This window comes from Girardinichthys multiradiatus, chromosome 3 (assembly GCF_021462225.1).
Source record: "Girardinichthys multiradiatus isolate DD_20200921_A chromosome 3, DD_fGirMul_XY1, whole genome shotgun sequence".
Lineage (NCBI taxonomy): Eukaryota > Metazoa > Chordata > Actinopteri > Cyprinodontiformes > Goodeidae > Girardinichthys > Girardinichthys multiradiatus.
This window is the reverse complement of record NC_061796.1, coordinates 13,573,024-13,597,311: the sequence shown is the minus strand read 5'-3', so window position 1 is coordinate 13,597,311 and position 24,288 is coordinate 13,573,024. Positions and strand designations below refer to the sequence as shown.

Sequence of the window (24,288 nt, the reverse complement as noted above, 5' to 3'; positions counted from 1 at the left end):
CCACGGTGCACACACACTCAAGAGGTAACCATTGAATCTTCATCTGAAAAATGTTGTTTTATTTAAACACAATAAGCAGTTTGCTGAAACATAAAGATATCTCTAGCTGACTTTGATTAAAGTGCCACACAAACAAAAGCCTGTCAGCATTAAAGGAAGACCTCTTTAACAGACTTCAAGTCGTAAACATTAAAAAGAACAACATGAAACTTCAGGTTCAGTCACTGGAAAATTGTCTGCTTACTGATAAACTTTAGCCGTCCTGCATGTTGTTATATCATATACATAATATGTTTTTATTTGCCACAGATTCTTAGGTGGATTTGGGTCTGGACTTTAAGTGGGTCATAAATATGATTTGACCTAAGTGGAAACAGCAAATATTTGGAAAAAGGCTCTCTGATTGGATGAGTCCTAAATTGATCTCTTTGGCCTACATGCAAAAGGTTATGTAGTAAAAAACAACAACTTCCAACATGTTTCCCCACAGTGAAACATGGTGGTGGCAGCATTAGACTGTGGGGGCAATTTACTTTAGCAAGGACACAAAAGCTTGTAAAAGAGCTTAATAGAAATATGGATGAAGCTATAGAGCCAGAGTCCTGACTTGAATCTGATAGAGAATTTGTTTAGGGAGCTAAATATTAGGGCGATGGCATGGAGGTCCGCCATCCTCAAAGACTTGAAGCTCATCACCAAAGAAAAATAATCAAAATACAAGCAGAGAGACACAAAATGCTGCTCAACAAAGATAAGAAGAGCTTCAGTGCTGTAAGGCTGACAAAGATTTTTCTATTGATTATTGCAAAGGGTATAACGGATTTTGAGATACAATTATTAGAATATAAATAAAAAAAGATAAATTACTGTTTTCTAAACTTATACTGCAGTTACATTGTTTCCTTATCTTTTAATTCATGTCTGTCTAATTTCCTATCAGAAACAACATTCTTGGTTGAATAACAATTTAAACTCTAAATCTGCCAGGGGGATGAATATGTTTGGGCTTAACTGTAAATAAAGGGCAAAGCTGAAAGGTAACCGACTGGAAACTGCCCAACTGGGCTGGACACAACCTTAAACATTCGGTCTGTATACAATGAAATGGTTTAGGTCATAACATATTCATACCTAAAAATGGTCCAGTCAAAGTGTGGACCAAAATCCGAATGACAATCTTTGGCAAAATTTAAAATGTATGTTCATAGATGCTCTCCATCAGATCTGACAGCTTGAGGCATTTTGCAGAACAGTTGTCAAGTACTGTAATATCTAGATGTGTAAAGCTGATAGTGCTATAAACCAAGACTTGCAGAAGATGAATCAATAAAATATTTACTTAAATGGGCTGAATACAAATGCATGCCACACTGAATGCATATTTTGAAAGGATCACTGTATTTATTGTAAATAAATTAAAATAATTTTATTCATATGATTTTAAATATGTTGTTTTTAAATTTTTAAAGATAAGAGGAATTAGGGAAGAGCTTTTTACAGAAACATTAAATGTTTATTTCTGCTCAATAAAATGAGACTGGTGAGTACCAAACTTTTATAAATTATCCTAAACTTTCTTAAACTCATCGTTCACGCTTTTAATTGTTGCAATTAGTTTAGAAAAGAGATTCCAGCACAGGATGACCTTGCATGCTTGAGTAGCTCCATGGTCCCACAGAAACGTTCAGTTGTCCTGCAAACAAAGGGGCTCTCAACAAACACCCGGCACTGTTTATATGAAGTCTTTTGCTTTTCTGGTCACAATCATTCTTCTCAGCCCATCTCTTTTCTTTCATTTTTTGCCTAATTTTATATTTCTGATCAGTTTTTGTTGACAGAGGTTTTACTAATGTTACCAACCTTTGAAATACAAACAGTGACTTTATTCCCAAACAAAAACTTGACAAAAACAATTTAGGCAAAACAAAATTGCCTAATGAGTAATACATGAGATCAGGTCAACTTTTAGAGTTTTGAAAATTCAATCAAATACAATTTCAAATATATTCCCTATACAGACCAACTGTGCCCAACTAACCCCTACATTCCCAGTGGAACAATAGATCAGCCTTTTCCCAGCCCCAGTCCTTTGTTCTGGCTTGGCTCAGTCCATTCGGCCCAGTTCTTTTGAAGGCTTCTTAAAGCCACGTCCAGTTTTGCAATCTGCTGTTAACAAAAAGGGACTTGGTGCCTCATGCAAATCATTGAGCTAAATATAAGCCAACCTACTTCCCCCTCCCTCCTCGCACAGAACCCAGCTGCTCACTATTCCTGCCTCCATGAGGAGATTTATCAAAATATAATCCTCCCTCTGATTGCCAAGAGTCAGAACACCAAACACTAGAAATCAACGCTTGGCTGGCAGGCACAGTTAAATAATACACCTGAAAATGAAGTCTTATAGCAAAGGTGCTTAGCTGTCCCACACTGTTACATAAGAAACATGTACAGAGCTTCCCTGAAGCACATGGCTATTACAACATACTGACATGCAATTATTAATTTTTTTCCTCCACCCGCTAGACATTCACATTAAATATGAAATTACATTACAGAGTATTAAGAAAAAACAAGACATTCACATAAATGATCTGGTCAGCATAACATACTTTATCACAGGTGACAGAATTAAAGCAATAACACAGCACAGCATGTTATGAGCAGCGGGGCGGCCGCCACATTTAACTGGAAGCTGCAGTGAAACTGGATCGAAGCAGGTGACAGGGGACATGGACATATCCCAGACACAGCCAGAGCCACAGCCTGGTAAAACACTAAAGCTCCAACCTGCTGCTGTTAGTCCCACCTGTCACATGACCAGGTACATCGACCCCAAGCATCCTCAACAAGTCACAGGGATGTGAGCGTTGGATCAATCTGTAGGATCATTATCTCCTATCAAGTTACATAACTGGGGTCCGGTAAAATAATACTACATGATGTTACCGGGCTTGGTGCATTCTTTTACGTAATTACCCATCATTTTGTTAGTCATGCTTTTGTTTTACTCATTGATGTGAATGCACTGTTGTTTCTAGTAAAACACTCAGTACAGCTTAAAAAAAAGTTTGATATGTACTCCTCACGGCACTGAAGCCCCCAAAATCATTCATCAGCTTGTGAATATGTTGAAGAAAAAGGACTAGTGAGATTGTACATCCAAATAAGTGCTGTATTTAACTGAGTTAGTAATAGGTGAACATCTCTTGTAATGTAACTAAGAAGAATAGCACCATTTAAATGCAGTTCAATAACATTTGTTTTGTTTATTTTATAGTGATCGGTCTCCCCTATGTGGCCACCATACTAATGATAGCAATTATGCAACAATAAACTGTTCTTCAACCAGGTAAGCAAACAAGGTAAGCCTAAACATGTACTGTCAACAAATCCATCTCCAGACACAAGAAATTGCACCACAATAAACTTGATAAAACTTTAGTTCTGTTTAAAATGCCTCAGACATGTCCTGCTTTATCCTGCATCATATTTAAGTTTATGTTTGAGCTGGTTTCTTTAATCCTGGCTGCAACAGTTAACTTAGGTTTTATTGCGCTTAGAACGCAAAACCAAAAATGTGCCCATCTGTCCACTTCATATAGATGTACTCTGTCCAAAATCCCAAGATAGGTTTTTCTTCCTCTTATATTGGTAATAGTTTTATTCACAGTGAATTACATTAGAAGCCTCATTGTTAATATAACTACAGCTCTTGTTGTTAACATTCATTTCTGAGTAGGTCTCTTTTTTATTGCTATTGTAAATACTGAGTGAAGAGTTTGAAATTATTGAAGGTGCTTTTAATGCCATGTTGAGACACATCTGTGGTTCATTCAGGCTGCAGGAGAGTAAGACTTTTAGCTGATACCAAAAAGGCTGTACAGAGTACAGCAACATCACTCTTTTCAATCCTTCTGAGCTTTAAACCTTCGCCCGATATGGAACATGTTGGCCTTAGAAATGTTGCTGGCCTTTTGGAAATCTCAAAGTAATGATTTATGTTTTCTTGGAAATTCACACAGAGACAGTTTTTTGCATTTTTTTTATGCTAGCATAAAAAGGCTAGTATAATCACTTGTGCAGCAGAAAAGCTAGAAAACACATTTTGAATGCTGTTCTTCCATCTTCTGCTATTTTAGTTCTTAAAGAGTAATTGACATGGCCCACAATTAGTATCAGCGGGTCAAAATATTGCTACAAATGAAGGTCGTAAATTGGCCATAAAATGCTAATTGGTGCATGTCTTCACAATACCTCGACAAAAGCTTTATTTCAGTCTTACATTGTGAGAAGTCTGCTAAGGAACTAATCTACTAATCCTCTCAGTTGAAATCTGACTTGTTAACTATATCAGCCGACTAAAGTCTGCTCTACTGTTTAGTTTGATTTTACATTTCTGCATATAACTTTGTGACTTGAGATGATATTTGTCACTTCACAAGACTGAAATAAATTGAACAAAAACAACATGTTTTTCCATAAAATACATTCTGGTTGGTTCTTACCATCAGTACACTCTTCATAATACCAGTCCAGTTCATAGTAGTCACCCTTGACAAACCTCTGGCCTCTGGTGTGGCCTCGTCTCTTCATCCTCACTGCTCTGTGAGAACGACGCACCAATTTTCCAGCATGTTTAGCACTAGCATCTTTGCTATGTCCAACATCCCAGCATGGTCAAAGGAGCACAGCTATCACTCAGCTGGATATATACAAATAACATCTGGGGGTCAATCAGTCACTTCTGCTTTCCCCATGCTCAGTCGTTAGCAGGAGCTACATTCTGTTAGTACAGGTCCTCTTATTCTCATCATATTTCCTTTCAGCTAGTCTGTGTATTAAGCTCTATTCCCTGGATATCTGGTGCCATTTTAGCATGTGAACCCACAGAGATGTTGGCTGCGTCATCAGCTGGCAGAAGCAAAAAAAAATAATTACTTTGTTGTGTTTATGTCCATCAGCAGGTCTTCTGTGAATCTCCCCTTGTCATCTAGTGTGTTGTCTCTTTTTTCTGTTCATCAGTTTTCCTCAGTCACTCTAAAGCTTCAGACCCAAAGGATGCAAATCCTATCGTCTTCAAATCCATTTAAAGCTTCATTTAGTTTGTCTTCCTTCTTTGTCTGATTCCTTGGTGATACTGTTGCCTTGAGGTCAAGTTTTGTCCTTTATCTTCCGTATTACAACACTTCATCCTAATTGGCAGCACTGAGTCTCACATGGGGCTCTGCATCTCTTACAATGACTCAATGAATACACTGGCAGAGAGAAGGAGAGAGCAAGCAGCAGCAGCAGCAGTCACGGGTTTTGCAGCAGAAATGATGCTAACCATGACAACACTAAAAGGGTGGGCTTTGTGGAAGCCTCCAGCCAATAGGAAGGAAGAAGAATCTCCAGCATGCTCCCGCCCACTGCTGCATGTCAGCATTTGCCCCCTCCTCTCCTCTACTTTGTCCTTCTGAGTGGTTGCTATAGTAACATGCTCAGACTCCAAGGCCTTTCGGCATGGAGAGGCTGTTAGCAGGAAAAGCCGTGCAGCGTTGGCAGAGGTGACGTGGCTGGCCCAAAATGAACGAACACAATGGAGTAGGGATCAGTCACCACCTCAAGAGTGATGAAACAATTGCACCGGAGGCAGATAGCTCATCAGGGCAGATAATTCAAACTTATGAACCATGCAAAACAAATAAACAAAATTAAATTGGCTAGAAAACACAAATAAGATGCAATATTACATATAGTTTGATAGATTTTAATGCTGTACCATTTTAAGCAAACTGTTTAAAACCTTGAGTCTCGTATTATTTGAATATAGTGTGAAAAGCAACAGCAATCAATCATTAAAAGGTATGCAATTAATTTACTACTAATGAGCCTGAAGTAATATAAGAGTTACAAAGTCTACCAAACTACTGCAGGACAGTAAAAGACAGCTGAAATGCTGTTAACACATTTTGTATAAGCTTAGTTTCTTCATAAGTTGTATATAATTTGTGTGGTTTGTATTTTTATTTATTTACTATAAATTTTTTTAATATATTATCAGCTTTACAATGAAATTACAATACATTTATATGATCCGATACATATAAACAAATACAAGTTTTATCATTAGAGAGGCACCGTCAAATGTGGACAGTTAAGAATCAGAATCAGAATCAGCTTTATTGCCAAGTTCGTGCATACAAACAAGGAATTTGACTCCGGTACACTTTGCTCTTTTGTTCTGTTTTTGCATTACAGAATATACAAATTTACAATGTACAATATACACATATCTAATAGAAAAGGTGCATTTGCAACATCTGTATGCTGTTGTTTTGTACTCTATTGAATGTTCAACAGAGAAACAGTCTGGGGGAAGAAACTGTCTTTGTGGCGGCTGGTTTTAGTGAACAGTGCTCTGTAGCGGCTTCCTGAAGGTAAAGCTCTGAACAGTTAATGTGCAGGGTGTGTGGGGTCTGCAGAGATTTTAGCAGCTCTTTTCTTGACCCTAGACCTGTATAAGTCCTGGATGGAGGGAAGGTCAGCTCTGATTATTCTCTCTGCAGTCCTGATTATTCGTTGCAGTCTGGACCTGTCCTGTTTTGTGGATGAGCCAAACCACACTGAGATGGATGAAGACAGGACAGACTGAATGATGGCAGTGTAGAAGATGACCAACAGCTCCTGTGGAAGGTTGAACTTCTTGAGTTGCCTCAGGAAGTACAGTCTCTGCTGGGCCTTCTTTCTAACAGTGTTTATGTGTGAAGACCATCTCAGGTCCTCAGAGATGGTGGTTCCTAAGAACCTGAAGTGGTCCACAGCTGATACAGTGTTGTTGAGGATGGTGAGGGGGGTGTATGGGGGTGGTGTTCTCCGAAAGTCCACCACCATTTCCACAGTCTTGAGTGGGTTCAGTTCAAGGTAGTTCTGACAACACCAGTGTACCAGCCGATCCACCTGCTGTCTGTATGCAGACTCATCACCGTCCTGGATCAGTCCAATGACAGTGGTGTCAGCTGCAAACTTCAGGAGTTTCACAGACGAGTCCGATGAGGTGCAGTCATTTGTGTACAAGGAGAAGAGGAGTGGGGATAGAACACACCCCTGGGGGGCACCAGTACTTATTGATCTGGTTCGGGAGAAGATGCTCCCCAGTCTCACCTGCTGCTGTCGGTCTGTCAGGAAGCTGTTGATCCACTGACAGGTGGAGGCTGGGACGTTGAGCTGTGTGAGCTTCTGGTGGAGGATGTCTGGTATGATGGTGTTGAAGGCCGAGCTGAAGTCTACAAACAGAATCCTGGCGTACGTCCCTGGGTGGTCGAGGAGTTGCAGGATGAAGTGTAGACCTAAGTTAACAGCATCATCTGCCGACCTGTTTGCTCAGTAAGCAAATTGCAGGGGGTCCAGCAGGGGTCCTGTGATGTCTTTCAGGTGCTTCAACACCAGCCGCTCAAAGGATTTCATGACCACAGACATCAGGGCTACAGGCCTGTAGTCATTTAATCCTAGGATGGTGGGTTTCTTGGGAACCGGGATGATGGTGGATTGTTTGAGGCAGGAGGGGACCTCACATTTCTCCAGTGACTTGTTGAAGATCGGAGCGAGTTGATTTGCACAGGCTTTCAGGCATGATGGGGAGACGTTATCAGGTCCTCCAGCTTTCTTTGTTTTCATGCGCTGAAAGAGCCTGTTTACCTCTTCCTCGGAGATATTTAGTGCAGGCAGAGGATCTGATAGTGGGGGTTGGTTGCTTTATGGGAGAAATTTGTTCCTGAATGGGATGTAGAGGGGATGATTTGAGGTGTGAATGGCTTCTTGTCATGTCTGCAGTAGAAGCCATTCAGACGGTTAGCCAGGAGACGACTCTGTTCAGGATGGGTGGAGGGGCTCTTGTAGGCAGTCAGGTTTCTCAGACCAGTCCATACAGCGGAAGTGTCACCAGTAGAAAGGCTGTTTTTAAGCTTCTCACTATAGCTTCTCTTAGCTGCTTTGATCTCTTTTGTTAGTTTGTTCTTGGCCTGCCTGTACAATCTCCACAGCTGTGAGCTTCTTCCTTTTCCCTGCGCAGATTCCTGAGATGTGGAGTAAACCATGGCTTATTGTTCCCAAAGGTGCCGAAGGTCTTGGTCTGCACACACATGTCCTCACAGAAACTGATGTATGATGTCACCACATCAGTTAGTTGGTTTAAGTCAGTGGCTGAGGTTTCAAAAACAGTCCAGTCTGTGCAATCAAAGCAGGCCTGTAGCATCTGCTTTGATTCCTCAGTCCACTTCTTAACAGTGTGAACCTTGGGTTTGGAAGCTCTTAGTCTCTGTCTGTAGGTTGGGATGAGGTGGATTAGATTATGATCCGAAAAACCCAGAGCAGCCCTGGTAACAGCATGATATGAGTCCTTTAAAGCTGTGTAACAATGGTCCAGTGTGTTTTTGTCTCTGGTGGGACACTTAATATGCTGTCTGTATTTGGGGAGTTCATTTGAGAGGTTTGCGCTGTTAAAATCTCCCAGTATTATGATGAAAGAGTCCGTGTATTTTTTCTCCATATCTGTAATCAGCTCAGCAAGATGTTTTTCCGCGGCAGAAGTGCAGCCATGCGGTGGAAAATATGAGCCGATTATTATAAACGAGGAAAACTCTCTCGGTGAATAAAACAGCTTACAGATTATGGAAAATGACTCCAGATCCGGGCTACATGTTTCTCCAGCATTTTATGTCTCTGCACCAACTTTCAGTTATATAAAAGCAGATTCCGCCTCCTCGCCTCTTCCCCGATAGCTCCGCGCTGCGATCCGCTCTGAACAGCTGGAAGTCTGGCATCAGCAGTGCGCGGTCCGGGATGTTTTCACTCAGCCATGTCTCAGTGAAGCAGAGAACCGCTGATCCGCGGAGGTCCGTGTTTTTACCGGTGAGAAGAAGCAGCTCGTCCATCTTGTTGTTGAGAGAGCGGACATTTGCCAGGTGGATTGAAGGCAGTGGTGTGCGAAGTCCTCTTTTGCGGAGCTTTACCAGCGCGCCAGCACGCTTTCCCCTTCGACGCTTTCGGCGCAGTATCCCGTATAGAGCCGCAGCTCCACTCGCCAGGAGCTCAGTGAACCTCGGATCAATGAAAGATGGTGAAAAAAACCCAAGAGAGGACTCTCTGATGTTGAGAAGTTCCTCTCTACTGAATGAGACCACAGGATTGTGGCCCGAAAAACATAAAAACACACAAAATACAAAAACAAAGAGAGAGCGAAGCTCCGAGGCTGCCATCGTTGGCAGGATTTATTATGAAGCTGTTCAGGTTGAAACTGTATTTTTTGAGAAGTGTCGAGACATGTCTGTGGTTCATTCAGGCTTTGAGAGGGCAAGAGAGCACAAGAGTTCAAGCTAATAAGAAGGAAGGGTGCATGGAGTACGAAATAATTGCTCTATTTTATTCCTTTGAGCTGTCAATGATGGAACAAGCTGGATTTGGGAACGTTGACATCCTTTTGGAAATGCCAGAAATGAGCCACAATAATCACGCTATTTGCCAATATAAGATGCTAATGACAATTTAAATGTGAACTCAATAATCATTTTGTCTTTATTTTAAAATGGAAAAAAATGAATTTAATTTTAAAGAGAGAATAAAATAGAACAATATGCATTCCCTGCTAAAAATTCAGAGTGAGAGCTGCAAGCTGAAATGTTTCAACTGAATAAGGTTAAGTTAATAAAAGAATACTTCTAAAAATCAAATTTATTTGCAGAACTTTTAGAAAAGCTGGACTATCTGAGTATCTGCTGAGAAAGCACATTTACCTGAAAATGTTCAAGAAGCTACAGTCAACAGGAAAACTGTAGTAAAAGTGTAAAACGAACAGCAGATTCTTGAAAAAACAAAGACAGAACTGCTTGCTGGTCAACTGAAATAGGTATATGTAAGCTGAAAACTGATGAAGAACCTGCAGTAAACGGAAAAACAGTTGCTCAAACGTAAAAAATCAACAAAAAATGTAGAAAAGTACAGCCACACTTGTAAGCCGATCTGCTGAAGTAGTAAAAATGTCACCTTGAAAGTGGAGAAGAAGATTAAATGTCAGTGATCTGCAAACTAACCTTACTTTCTCCTGGAACTTGTTCTAAAAGCTTTCAGTGGACCAGCTGAATCAACTGGTCCACCTGCTAAAACTTGCTTTAAAAGCTGGAGATAGCTGATAGCTAATTCCTGATTCAAGTGTTGGGGTCATCCATTTGGGCCGACTGAGATGTGCAGTTGAACATGCACAGCTCTGCCTTCGCTGCAGTGATGGACATCGAAACTTACGTCATCAGAGCTGTAAAAGCTGAAGAAACAAACTTTTAAACCGCCATTTCCAGTGTGTCTCATGGGACGATGCAACGGAGGAGCATATCTGGAGAGAGAAAAGGTCGCAGACGAACCTTTTTCTCCATTCCTGGAAGCGCTTGAAAGCTGGAATCTGTCTGATACAAGAAGGTCAGAAGATTCATACCGCCGACACCCGGCGCAGGTGAAAAACCCACAGAGGTTTTATTTCCAAGGTGATGAGTTTCCTCCTTGTTGATTCAGTCGACTAAACGGTTCTTCATATTTTCCCCACTTGGACAGATGAGAAGTTTACCGTTTCTTTTTTGGTTTTTTTGAGTTGATCACGGCAGCCTGATCCCCCCCCCACCCACGTTTTTCTTCAGACTTGACCCATCCTCAACCGGTGGAGAGAAGAAATCAACGTCAAAGTAATTTCTTTCTCTTTTATATTAAATCGGATAGGTGCATTTAGAGGTCTGAGCAGGGTGAGGCATAGTTTAAGGTGATTTAGAATCACCAGTAGTTAATCTAAGGTATTAACTCTTTGCATGCAATACTGATTGAAGTGTTTTATGCTGAGCTGTTTTGATTTGCTGTGCAAGTGTGCTGAATCGCGCAGCGCGGATGCGATCAGCAAGGTGCGTGTTTTGTCCAGCTGATCCCAAATCAACCGGGAGTTAAATGTTTCAAGCAGCTGCCGTCTGAGCCTTGCCCGACCACTCCTTTGTTCCAGTTTTATTACTGGAGATTTTCCTCTGAGTTCCAGCCTCAGAGTTTTATGACCCTTAGTTCGAGATTTGGGCCGATCAGCTGCTAGTGGCTAAGGGTGCAGCCCATCGTCTACCACCTGATCGCCGCAATCGAGACATCAGCACCAGGAGGACTTTTCTTTCCAAGTTAACCCAAACTGCACATTTTGTCTATAAAACTGCTGGTTTGATCTTCATAGACACTCAATGGGCATATACTTTCTTTATTATTATTGTTAGGTAGTCATTTTTATCCCCTTTGTGTAGAATAGTGCTTGTTAGTTAGGTGAAGGTTTTTGGACCAGAATGGTGGTATATCATGATTATATGGTTTCAATACATCTTTATATATAAAATTAAGAGAAGCATTTGCGTTTATTTCATGCAAGAGTGATTTATTTGTCAAAACAAGGTTGAAGTTCCCCCACCTTCGGGGAAGCGGTTGATTAAACAGTGACATTTAGTGGTTTTAGTTAATAATTATCAATTATTAATGATAAATAACTAATTGTAATTATTAAGAACTTTGAGCCCATAATCACAACACCAGAGGACATCTTTGATTTCTATTTATAAGTAATGATTTTGGTTAAGAAATAGTTTTCCTGAATTATGATTTTTCATCTTGATTTTTGACTAATATTAATTAATCAGTAATCATAATCCTTACACAAGTGACGAAGCTTCAACAAAGCCTCCATCAGCAAACACTACCATTAAGTACCTTATATTCTAACAAATATAGATAAATGTTTGATTGAAAGCTGAAGCATTCATTTTAATGGAATTTTAAAGAGTGGGATATTTTAAGATGTAAAAAAGATAGAAATTTGAAAAGTCGTAGCCAGCATGTGTTGGGGTAGCAGAATAACTGAAAAGTGAAATGGCTGATATTGCAAAAAAATTGCAGTAGGAGCTGAGGTCCAAAAAGTACAGAAACAGGATCTCAAGAGTGTGAAAGTCTACAGCCTTCACACAATTATATTACAAAAAAATAAATAACTCAGCATCCACTCTGCAAGAAACATAAATTAAAGTTTTGATCCAACTGCTAAATCTACTTCATTTTAAGAAATCAGAATTCAAATAATTTTTTAAAAACCTTGGTTTTCAGTAAACTTTGCTTAAAAAATGAACATGTTGCACATGTCAACTGATTAGCTAGAGTGTTTCCCGATGCTTATCAGAAAAAAATCCAATGGAATTAAATCTACCAATCAGTCCACCACTAACATAACCTTTGCTTAGTTGAACATGTGGGTGAAATGTCATCCCAACAGAGCTGCTGTCAATTGATCAGCTGCCTCCATGTCACCAACGTCTTCAGCACATTTTGCTACTAATGCTAAGCTTGATATCTGGTTAGATACCAGAGATTGCATAAGTGTCTTGATCTGACGGGAGTCCATATGTCCTGCAGCGCTCATTTATAGAGCCCCTTTAGGGTGCTCCTACCCAGATCATCTGTCTGGGCTGACAAGCAGCCTTCATTCATTGCAGATCCAGACAGCCAGGAACTATAAACATGGAAAATACAGACAGAAACAACAAGAAAAGCATGGCAGAAATTCCCCAAAACTCCTTTTAGTGGCTGATTTTTCTCTTGTCTATGTATGCTAGGCCAAAGAGGTGAAATATAAATTTTCAGGTCAGGCTATAAATGGGACATGTAATCTAATTTAAGTAACCATGTTTTTACCAAGCAAACTGCAATTAGGACTGAATCATTTATGGCGAGAAAAAACAACTGGCTTGCTGCGTGCACCGACGGCACATATTTTAGTGAGCTAGAGTGTGTTTATTACATTCTTAAGTATCTAAGTGGGTTTGTGTGTGTTTTATAACTGAAAGAGTGACAACACTGAAGCTGAGGACAACACAAAGCTGAACATTAACCCGAGTGTTGAAGATGCAGCGAGTGTTTGATATTGTAACCATGTCTACACTGTAATGGAAAGATTACCATCAGAGTAGAAGGTCAAATCTCTGACTCAAATCGATTAGACCTTTCTAAATTTGGACTTTAGAGCATTGTTACAATGCTGTTTTGACAAAACAGGAGGTGTTTAACTTACAGAAGTATTTGAAGGTCTCCTCTATCTGTTCATTGGTCAGGTCAATGGAAGAGTCGGGGTCCACGAGTGGAGTGTGCAGCCAGTCATCCTGATCATAACCGAAGATGGTGTCGGCCCTCAGCTTGTAGACAGGCAGCTGCTCCTCCAACAAGCTGATAATCTCGAGCTCTGGCAAGTCAGTATTGTTACACACATCTGCACAGGCAGAAAGACAGATAGTCTTTAGTAACGAATAGTTTCTTTGGCAATACGGTTTTAACAGCAATTGCTAACTGCTCTCAGAAGAGAAACAGTCAAATTTGACCAGTAAAGTTCAAACTCCTAAATGCTATATCTCATTAGATGCCCTTACAGAAGTGCTGGCTATTTATTGCGTGCAGTGGAAAATAATAACAGTCATGGACCCAGCTAGAGCTATAGGTGTGTGTGGCCCTCTAGTGCACGATTAAGGAAACAGCTGGGCTACCTAACAAATAGACACCAATTAAAGATTTAATTGAGTTTATTTGAAAAAGTCAGCTATATAATAAAATTTTGGAGTTCGGCCTCATCTAATACAGAGATTCTCAAACCAGGTACTCTGGGCAAGAAACTTCCTTCTTCACCAGAACAGCTAATTAACAGGTCCCTGGTAATTCAGAGAGACAAGGTGTGTTAAAGCCTGGAAAAATCTCCATAATTACACACATTTAATAAACACAAAGTAATAAAAATCTAATGACATGTTATATACATTACATTTTTTTGCAAAAGTATCAACACTTGCTTTATTTTTTTTCAAGTTTTATCATGTTACAACCACATATTCTGTTTTTTATTGGGATTTTGTGCTATAGACCAATACAAAGTTTTGCATACTTGTAAAGTGGAAGAAAAAAAATTATGGTTCACAAATAAAAAATTGCAAGGTGTGGCATGCACTTGGATTCACCCTCTTCACTCCGATATTACCAAATAAAAACCAGTGGAAGCACCTGTGGATAATTTCATGTGGGTAAAAATGCAACTGTTCTGTGAAGGCCTGAGACGTTTGTTAGAGAACATTAGTGAACAAGCAGCACCGGAAAGACTAAACAACACAGTAGACAGGTCATGAATAAAGTTGTAGGGAAGATTCTAAATTATATATTCATCAACAGTCAGTCAGTCATTTTCTACCGCTTATTCCATAGTGGGCCGCGGGGAAGCTCATGCCTATCTCCAGCAGTCTATGGGCGGGAGGCAGGGTCACCAGTCCATCGCAGGGCAACACACAAACGACCATACACACACTCACCCACACACCTAAGGGCAATTTAGAGAGACCAATTAAGATCGGGCATGTCTTTGGACTATGGGAGGAAGCTGGAGTACCGGGTGAGAACCCACACATGTAAACTCAATGAAGAAAGACCCCTGGACGGGAGTCGAAGCCATGACCTTCTTGCTGCAAGGCAACAGTGTTACCAACTGCACCACCGTGCAGCCCATATATTCATTTACCTAAATTACTTAAAATATAATACATTTATTTACTATTCATTATCTGAAAATGATACTTAGACATGGTTGTCCACTGAAACTGAATGGGTAAGGACGTTTCGAGTTACTGCTTAACCGGAGAGGCAGCAAAGAGTGTCTGACAAAAAAATATGCATTGCAAACCACCTTAAGTACACCATCACCATGGTGAGACATGTTGGTGGCAGCATCATGCTGCGGGGATGCCTTTTATCTACAGGCACATGGAAGATGGTCAGAGATACTGTGGAGATGGATGGAAATAAATAAAAGACAGTCCTTGAAGAAAACCTGTAAGAGGCTTCAAAAGACTTGAAACGGGTGCACCTTCCATCAAGACAAAGGCCCTAATGTGGAGCCAAAGTTACAATGAAAAGGTTAGATCTAAGTATCTGCATGTGTTCAGAGCTGGTCTGGTCTAAGACCAACCCTAAACTGAATCGACTGAGAATCTGTGGCAGAGCTTCTTCACAGATGCTCTTCATCCAATCTTACAGAGCTTGAGCTAGAACCAAACCCAACCAACCTAAGCATTGGCCTATGAGCTTGTGTTCATCCATTGGCTCAGTGTGCTCTAAAACTGATCCATGTTTGGCTATGGTCACACACAAAACACATGTTTTAGTTAGTTTGTTTCTCAAGAAATGTGGAACAGTAAAGCTTAAATTGACAGAATTAGTGCTAACACTTAGTAAGAATTACCACAGGGAAAATGCTCTTGTGCTCTTTGTCTTGCTGCTCTGTCGCTCCACTGTCTGTCTATGACTCCCTGACAATGCTGTCTCTTACAGTTAGCTAATCCAAACTGAATGACCGACTGTGCAGAAAAATGCACAAACACACACAGACGTACAGCAGCTGGTGAATCATTCAGCAAGCACACTCCATAGTCTTCTTCTGTGTTTTAGTACACAAGTAAGAACATCAAAGAAAATATCAACTCTTATCAACAGCTCTTTTCAATGTACTAATTTATCTCACCTACAGAATGTAAATATTCTCTCTATTGTCTTCAGAAAATAAGTTTGGCTTTTATATTTGCTTTGTAATGAAATGTTTTGCATAGTAGCAGTGGTAGTTTGCAGTTACAGACAGTAGCTCCATATTTGAGAGAATCTGACTCTTAAGGAAGATGTTGCCATAAGGTGTCTTTCATATCAACTGTTTAGTTATAACAAATAACATAAAACCTTTTTTTGCAAAGGTAGACATAAAGGTTAGCAGAGACACAGAGCGTCTGTGGAAGGGTGCATATTATTTCTGGAAAAGAGTCAGCCATTTTTAGATCAACAGATAACAGGAAGGCTAAACGGGGGAACCAGGAAGCTAATCTGTTTCATCCTTTTTAGCTTCTGACCTCTGTATTTCATGGAACGTGATAGATTTGGACATATCTGCAGCGTTGAGGTAGGGATCTACATTCTTTATCAAACACAAACAACCCTGTAAAATTAATTATGGTAACCGTGCTAATCGCTAACATGATGTCTAATCGCTAAGGATGTCTTAAAATGTGAACAAATAATTTTCCTCTATTAAAATGAAAGTAAAAGCTTGTTTTACAGTCACTGGTCTCATACAGACATGGTGTGACATCACCTGTCCTATTATTTGGTAAAAACATCATGTTTGTTAGTGTGGAATAAGATATTTTCCCCTTTAAAAACAGAGACAGAGAGGATTGTACACTGAAAAAAACTACATTCAGCTTGTATTCTTTTCCCAATGAATTCATACAGCTACCAAATTCACTGATGCAGTCTTAACCTTGTTAAATATCAAATCCATTAATTTTTGGTAAATATGTACCTCGAAAACATTAGAAGACAATTTGGTTGATAAAAAAAAAAAAAAAGCAACACATTTTTAGATAAATCAGATTTTTTAGACCAAGTCTTCAATATTAAGTCCTACCTATGTTGATAATAGGAATAAAAGAAAAACTGGGTATGTTTATTTTGGGTTATCGTGGAAAATTGTAGAAACTGTATCCTACACATGAGAATAAAAAGCTGTGGTTGAGGGAAAACCCGCAGCCTTTAACATAATCACAAATAAAGTATTCAGAGAAGCAATTTACTGTCATGCAAAAATAGATCATTCAAAAAAGCTTGGTAGAAACAGCTGGGGGATTTAGATGATCATAATCCATAAATGTTTGGATAGGACCAAGAGGATTTCAAGTTCAAGGTCACTCTTTAAATGTAAATATAGACCAGAGGCGAAGAAAAAACAGGTTCAGGAACAGGGTGACATTAGCTGGAGCCAAAAGCCTCTGGATCAGAAGCTATGTTGTCACACCGAGCAGTAAACACGTCAGTTTGAGCGAAGGTGACAGAATCATGGTGAGGTCTAGGAAAACCCCCAAAAAACATTTAAAATCAAGAGCAAGTAAAAACTTTTGTGTCCCGCTACTATACTATGAAATGAAGCTCCCAGCTACCAACACAGCACATTCAGTAATGTGGAAGCCTGAGGTAGGAAATAGAAGAGCGAACCCATACATTACAAGCATGTGAGTTGGTTCCCAACTGGGCACATGGTACTGGTGTCACATTGCTGAACCACCTGGATGAGAGCGTGTTGCTTAATATAAAGAAGGCGTTTTGAATGTGAAATTCAACATGGCCGCCTCCTGTTGACCACCACAGTGCGGTAATGCTACTTGTGGTAAACCTTCATTCATGCACTCAAACATTACATCATTTTGATCTTTAAAGTACAAAGACTGCACAACCATAAGCAAGCAAGAAATATCTCCATGACAACAAAAATAAACATACACAGGGATGATATGTACTGAGTAAAACTGCTTAGGATGGCTGTAAAGTTTAAAAGAAACCAGCTGAAAGAGCCGTGTCTGTACTCACTCATGGTGTCTGAAGCCCGACAACCACCTACTCTCCGGTCTTTCAGTCACATTTTCCACTGGTCCAGGCGAGGGACAGAGGGGACACAGAGAGAGACAGAGCTGGGAGGGTGAGTCTCAGAAGAGCTACAGAGCAGCTGCTAAAAGTTTTAGGACAGCTCTGTGTGTACGAGACAAAAAGAGAGAAAAAGAGAGAGGCAGGAGTGGAGTGGAGAGGAAAGAGACCCGAGCCAAACAGCTCTGTCATGCCTGACATGCCAATGACGATAACCACATGGACCGCCCTGCACTTGCTCTCCAGCTTTCTGTCTCTCCCTTAAAGCCAACAAACCCAGTGGGTCCCACACTTTCTAGAAGCACAGATCATGTGCAAACGTGGGGAGGTAACGGCATGCCTAACCCTGTTCATGACTGCCTGAATCATCCTCTGTGTTGAGAAACAAATGCTTGAAATGTGTGGGAGGCAGAGACGTTAACCACTTTAAATGTGTCGTTTTCATCCTCTGTGTGTTGGGAATTGGGCTGAGCCAGCATTTGAGCGGCAGAGCAACAGGTCAGTGGAAAAGATTACAGCAATAATCATTGGCTGGGTAACCAATGACCAAAGCTGCACCAGAAGCTCTGCCAAAACACACTCTGAGCTTTTCTTCATCAAATCCCACAAATGCCAGCATTTGGCACCAAAAAACACTGGATATGAGTTCTTATGCACATAAATAACTACTGTTGTGAGATTAGCACGATTAGTTGCTACATTTCCCATTTAACAATTCACACAAAGTGTAAACGGTAAGACCTGTAAGGAGGAACAAACTTAACATGAACTTTTCATTCCATGTTGTTGCAACAACATGGGCCAGATTTACAAATGGAGAAAACAGGGAACCAGATAGGCTGTTAAAAATTGGCAGAGTCCCAATAATTGGATCTTTTTTCCGATCTGTGCAAGCACCATATGTAAGCACTTTCAGCTTGCCCTAACAACAATTCTCTTTTATATACAAGTTGTTCCTGCGTGAAGAAGACTCAGAGTTAGCCATTTTCAGTATCGCTTAAATGTTTAAAAATGAAGTTAGAAGAAGCACAAAAGGTGTGAGACGCTATTCAAAGGACACTGCATTTTCTACGGAGGAAAGTCTGTGGTTCATTCAGGCTGCAACAAAGAGCTAGAGATCAATGGGTGGATGCACTTATTTTCCTTATTTATTACAACTTTGAGAAAAGTCTGATTGGCTCAAATTGGTATCAGCAAGTCAGAAATTTACAAACAATTATATATTGCAAATTTAGTGTTATCGCAATATCACTGTATACAATGTGCCTTATCAGAAGAACTGCTTGGACTGCAATAAGTATTAGTTAATAAAATAAATACCATGCATTCAGACTCAAAGCCTATAAAACACTTGGACCATTAATGCACCATGGTTTAATGTAGCATAAAATACTTTAAAGGGTAAAGAGGTGGTAAGGTATCATCAAGAAACTACAACTAAATTGTTTAATTGCAGATACCAGCCAAAAGCAGCTTTTTCAATAAAACCTGGTTGCTGAGATGCGAATACTGAATGTTATTATTTTTCATGAAGCTGGACATAGCACTTATCAGGGGTCTATGTTTACTATGAACCCAAAGCAGACATACAGTAACTCATTTTAGTTATTCAGATATTTATCACAAAATATATCATCATCCCAACATTCATCAATTTTCTCACATATAGCATGTTTTCCTAATAACATGCAATTAATTCACATGCAGGCAGGCTCTGAAAACCTTTAACCTGAAGAGGATAGAAGTTTGTGCAAATAAATGAGAACAATTTGGCCGTATTTATTTCTGCCTAGATGTAATATCTTAGGCTATAAAACTGTGTATTTTCTGTGTCAGTCTGAGTTATAGTTAAGAAAGATGATGCTAAGACTAAGCCATGTTAAGACATTGATGATTATTGTCTTTGCATGCTCTGTTTGGATCAGAGTCACAAACAATTCAACTGTATGGATTCAACGGCGACTGTATTCTTACATAACTCTGTCTCTTTTCTTTATAGGGTGCTCCTCTCCTGGTTGTATCCTGTAATTTCGCTGTGGCTCCACTCACGCCTTACATCATGGCTGGCTGCTAACTAAAGACAAATAACCTCATACCCAGGAAGTGCACCATGGCAACAGGCTGTCCTATTCATCACATTGGAGTTCATTAATCTTCTGGATTTACTGACTGGATATTTTGAAAGTGGCAGAAAACCAAGTAAGGGGGAGAGAGAAAGAGAAAGAAATAATGTTATAGAAGGTTATATGGTTTATGAGCTGAACTCTCAATTTCAAAACTGTTCAGATTGACTTGTATTGATATCACATCTGACCAGCAGATGGCAGTACTGATCTAGTCTCTCGAAGGTATGTCTTTGTGAATGATGATGGGAGAGGCACATGATTACAGTAGAAATTTCCACTGCATTTTGCTTACTTTAGCATGTGGTTTTGTAAAACTGACAAACACGCTTTGTTAACTTGCCTGTGGAAAGGAGGATGGCAAGACTTCAAAACAATCCATGAAAATATGGGAGCATGTCCCTCCAGGCATCCAGGTCATTTGTATGCTTTTTGGCTAGTTAAAATTTCAGCGATACACAAAAAAACAATGTTTTACTCAGGACTAAGAACTGTGAAGTCAAGGCCTAAAATCAGCAGCATAGCTATATCTGATTGTGACTGTGTCATAGTTGAAGCTTTCTATGACCTAATTATTAGTGGATGGTGGATATTTAAACATGTTAGAGAACCTTCAGGTTCTAAGTGACCAGATGTAAAAAAAAAAAAACACAATTTAGATTATCACTTATGCTTGCTGAACTGCCTGATCCGAAAACGCTTATTTATGAACTATTGTCTGTATCGCGGTTCCAACACATTTTTTCAAAATCTTAAGGTGTTTCCAGAGTAAATTGGATGGATGGATGGATGGATGGATGGATGGATGGATGAAACTTCAATGAGAACATGCCTTTTACAAAATGTAAAACTCTCCATTAGTGCAGCACCCTGGAAAATAAGTATTTGTGCCCAACAAGAAATATAGATGCTTGAAATCAGAGCAACAGCTCAGCCCTCAAAAATGAGTGAGTATAGGATAGAGGTACACTGCTGTTTGAATAATACAAGGAACTGAGGTCATGCACATAGTTAGACGGGGAGGGACTTTTCCTACTCATGTCGATGAAAGAGAAAAACTTTGAATCACTGCAACATTAAACAAACACCCTGCTGATTGTAATGAAGCAGCTTTTAACTGGAGTGTATGCAGCTCCTAAGAAACAAATTGCAGACATCCGAGGGGCTTTTGTACCATGTTCACTTCAAAAACAATGTTGGCTGTAAGAAAACAGAACAAGAGCATTTAAACTGCTAATGTAATGCAAACAAAAGTTACGTGTCCACTGATCAAAACTTTCTCTCTGTGAGTGCTAAGAACTGACGTTCAAAAACAAGTAGTTGAGATGGGTAAAAATACTGATAATCTTCTGGGAGTTCCTTTCTCTTTCACATGCTGATTTGTACATAGAGCTGAGGCCCCCTGAGGCTCCTCTGGTGACAGGATGTGACATTAAAATAGGGTCAGAAACAAACAGACTCTTCCCACTATAAAACGTTCACTCCGATACACAACATGTTCTTCAGCTGAGACAGAGAGCTGCAACTTTTTGAAGCAAGATATGTTATGGTGAACAAGTTCTAAAACATGGTAACAGAGCCAAATGGACTTTTAAAGCTGTGCATATCTGACAGATGAATTATATATACTTATTCACAAAGTGCTGCTTCAACAAGGCCAAATGGACTCATGTAAGCTTCTTCTACCTTGAAATAAGATACATGCGTACAACATTACCAGTAATGGTCTCAGCATCTTTGCAGGTGGCCTTGAACTCCTGAAGTGCGGTCGGCACACCAACATACTCCTCCTCCTCGTCTTCCTCACTGGCCAATAGCAGCTCTGGACCGAGGAACTCAGATATGTGTCTGTGATCCGAGGACTGTTTAGGGGCTGGGGCGGTGGAGCAGGAATGGGTGTCGGGATGCTGAGTCCTTGGGTCCAGCTTGGCGCTGAGTGGTCACCGGTTTAAAACAGGACTAGCCATGGACTGACCTCAGATCCACAAAAAGTCTGACTGGATTTGTCTTGTGTGCATCTTCAGACTGGAGAGGTAAAACTGATGTCACACTGACTCAGCAGCGCAGCACAGCTCAGATAATGCAGCTGATAAACCTGAAGTGCTCACGTTGGTGCAAAGAATATTCACTTCATACCTGCATGAGACAGAAGGGCAGGAGCAGAGAGAATAGAAAGAAACTATTAATTACACATCATTTATGATCCTGCTTTATACAAAAATGAATATATACCCACTGAAGTCAACATTATCTCAGCCAAAAAACATCTGTTGCTATGTAAAGTTACGTCTAGTTTCAGTCCACTTCATCAGCTGATTATAAGTCTGACAGAAGAATTTTAAAGAAAACCAAGAGACTTAGAAGAGCACAGGAACATACTGTGTTCAAGGCTGGCATCCAAATGATGGTCTGTTATACACCCGGCAGCCTCAACCAAAGTAACACAAACATTTTTGGTTGTGTTAAGGGCAGCAAACCGAAAAGCCTCTGTGAAAATGCAGACATATTTGTTAATATAGTTTCATAATAGATGGTTACAAACTTTTTCAGTTTTAGTTGTTTTAATTTCCTAAATTCAACTGTGTGTGTGTCCGACAAGCTGTTAGCCTTACACCACTCTGAGGATTTCTTCACTTTTCAATAAACTCACAATCTTCCTACTACAGGTAAGAGAAATATTAGAGATAATACTTTCTTAGAATGACACTTCAAAAACATCCACACTATATCTTTAAATGTTCCCTTTGTAAATGTACTTACTACTGAGAAGCAAGCAGGACCCCCTGTTTTTCCCCAGGCATTTTCAGACAAGGGATAATAATTATAGGCGATATGTAGACATGGACAGAGTTTTTATAGAGTTTTTATAGCATCTGCATGATGCAGCTGTCACATAAACTGAACACATGGTAAAAGGGAAGATGATTATAGACAGGACTTCACTTTCTATGAGTGTTGGCTGAAATAAATTTGTTTTTTCATTTTAAAATAATTCATTTTGTTCCTGACTAAACCATTAAACTACATCTAATGTAATTTGCTACATATACAAACTGCAAAACTAGAGAACCAATCAGGCCTTTTCTGGACATCTATCTTTGAGAGATGAAGTAGTTTTAAATGGAAAATAAATTGAAAAGAACAACCATATAATTACCATTTATACATCAAACCATGTCCTTAAACTTTATCTGATTTTTATTTATTTAAAAAAAAGTGCTTCACAGTATATGGTCGGTGTGTTCACAGAATGAAATTGGTGGCAATTCTTTAAAACAAAATTCAAATTTTCAGCATTTGACCGACCAATCACCAATTAAGGTAAAAATCGTTCGTGAACTTTGATGGGTTTATTTTAATGCATAACCTCATATTTATACATTTGTTAGCTTTATGCATCAGTCTTCAACAAGCTTATTTTCTGCATTGAATACACAGCAATGGAGGTGCACTGGCTCTATTGTGCCAGGACCTATTGATGGTTGTTGTAATGTAAACCCGACACACTTGTCAAATAAACAAAACTGTGTAAAGAAATTTGGAAATGTTGGCTAGTTTAAAATAATACGTATGTATGGGAATATACTGAAGGAAAAACTGTGATTAAAGCTAAAGGTTTTTTAAGTGAAATGTTACAATCCTTTTACAATCCTATTTTTCTCATTTATAAAATATCAATAAGTGCGTTTATAAATGAGTGGCCTGAGTGTGAATTGTTGTTGCAGTTGACTGTTACTTTAGTCTCCATGTAATTTCAATATGAAACCAAATATAAAAAGCACTGTACTATAAAGCAAAGTTATATACATAAAACTCAGCTCTGAAAGGTTACACCTAGATTATTAAAAGTAAATCCAGTGTACCCTGAGATTTAAAATGAAACAAGAACCATGGTTGTTACCCAAAGGTGGTTTTTCCACCAAAGTAGTTCTAGTGCTAAACCATGACTAGTGTTTGCTTACCATCAGTTATTTCAAGTTTTTGTCTCCAAAAGCACAGACCTTAAAAAAAAAGGGTTCCATCTTGGCACCAAGTCTTACCTGCATGAGCTAGAGAAAAGAACCGCTTCATTGTGGGCTGGAGGACTTGTACAGATCCGGAGCCAATTTAAATGCAATGAATAGCATGATTAAAACCCTAGAGTTAGCTGCACCTATACTCTGCTTAATTTAAAACACAAAAACGGATACATTTAATAAAAAGTCACATTAACACAACAATAACATCTACTAATCCTCTCTGAATTTCCTGTTTGCCTGAGCCGTGGATTCTAATTGGTCCAAAAACTCAATTTCTGTATATCAGTAAAAATCCTTTTAAGATCGAAAGCTTTCAGGCGAGAAGCTGATCTGATCTTTTGCCTTCTGCATGTAGGCCGCTCTGACAGCAGGAGAGTTTTTATCACCTCACCTAGAATTGGGTTGGACCAGCATGGCAACAACTGCATACAAACTGGAGTGCACTATAGCCCATGTAGTGATTCAATAAAATGTAAGTTAATCTGAAAAAATATATTTTAAACATCTCCATCTGGTGACAAAATCCCGTTTTGCCATTTTGCACTGAAAAACATTATGTTGCTACACAGCTTGCTCATTAACAATTTTTCAACAACTACTCCCCACCTTTACTTATGATT

General features: G+C 39.5%; 1 protein-coding gene across 3 annotated transcripts in view; it reads right to left on the bottom strand.

The window, feature by feature from the left end:
- Positions 1 to 21,587, bottom strand: part of trak1a (trafficking protein, kinesin binding 1a) — a 49,712-nt gene extending 28,125 nt beyond the window's left edge. Inside the window, exons 1-2 of one of the 3 annotated variants that reach the window (XM_047360564.1) lie at positions 21,367 to 21,587; positions 13,103 to 13,297 (exon numbers count right to left, since the gene is read on the bottom strand). Coding sequence is in view for 2 of the 3 variants with exons in the window: in XM_047360562.1 (XP_047216518.1) it covers positions 13,103 to 13,297; positions 17,473 to 17,476 (199 nt within the window). In the remaining variant the exon portion in view is untranslated. Of the gene's footprint in view, positions 1 to 4,505; positions 5,238 to 13,102; positions 13,298 to 17,472; positions 17,713 to 21,366 lie in introns of those variants that run through there. The other 2 variants (XM_047360562.1, XM_047360563.1) reach the window with 2 other exon arrangements.
- Between the last annotated feature and the right edge of the window lie 2,701 nt (positions 21,588 to 24,288).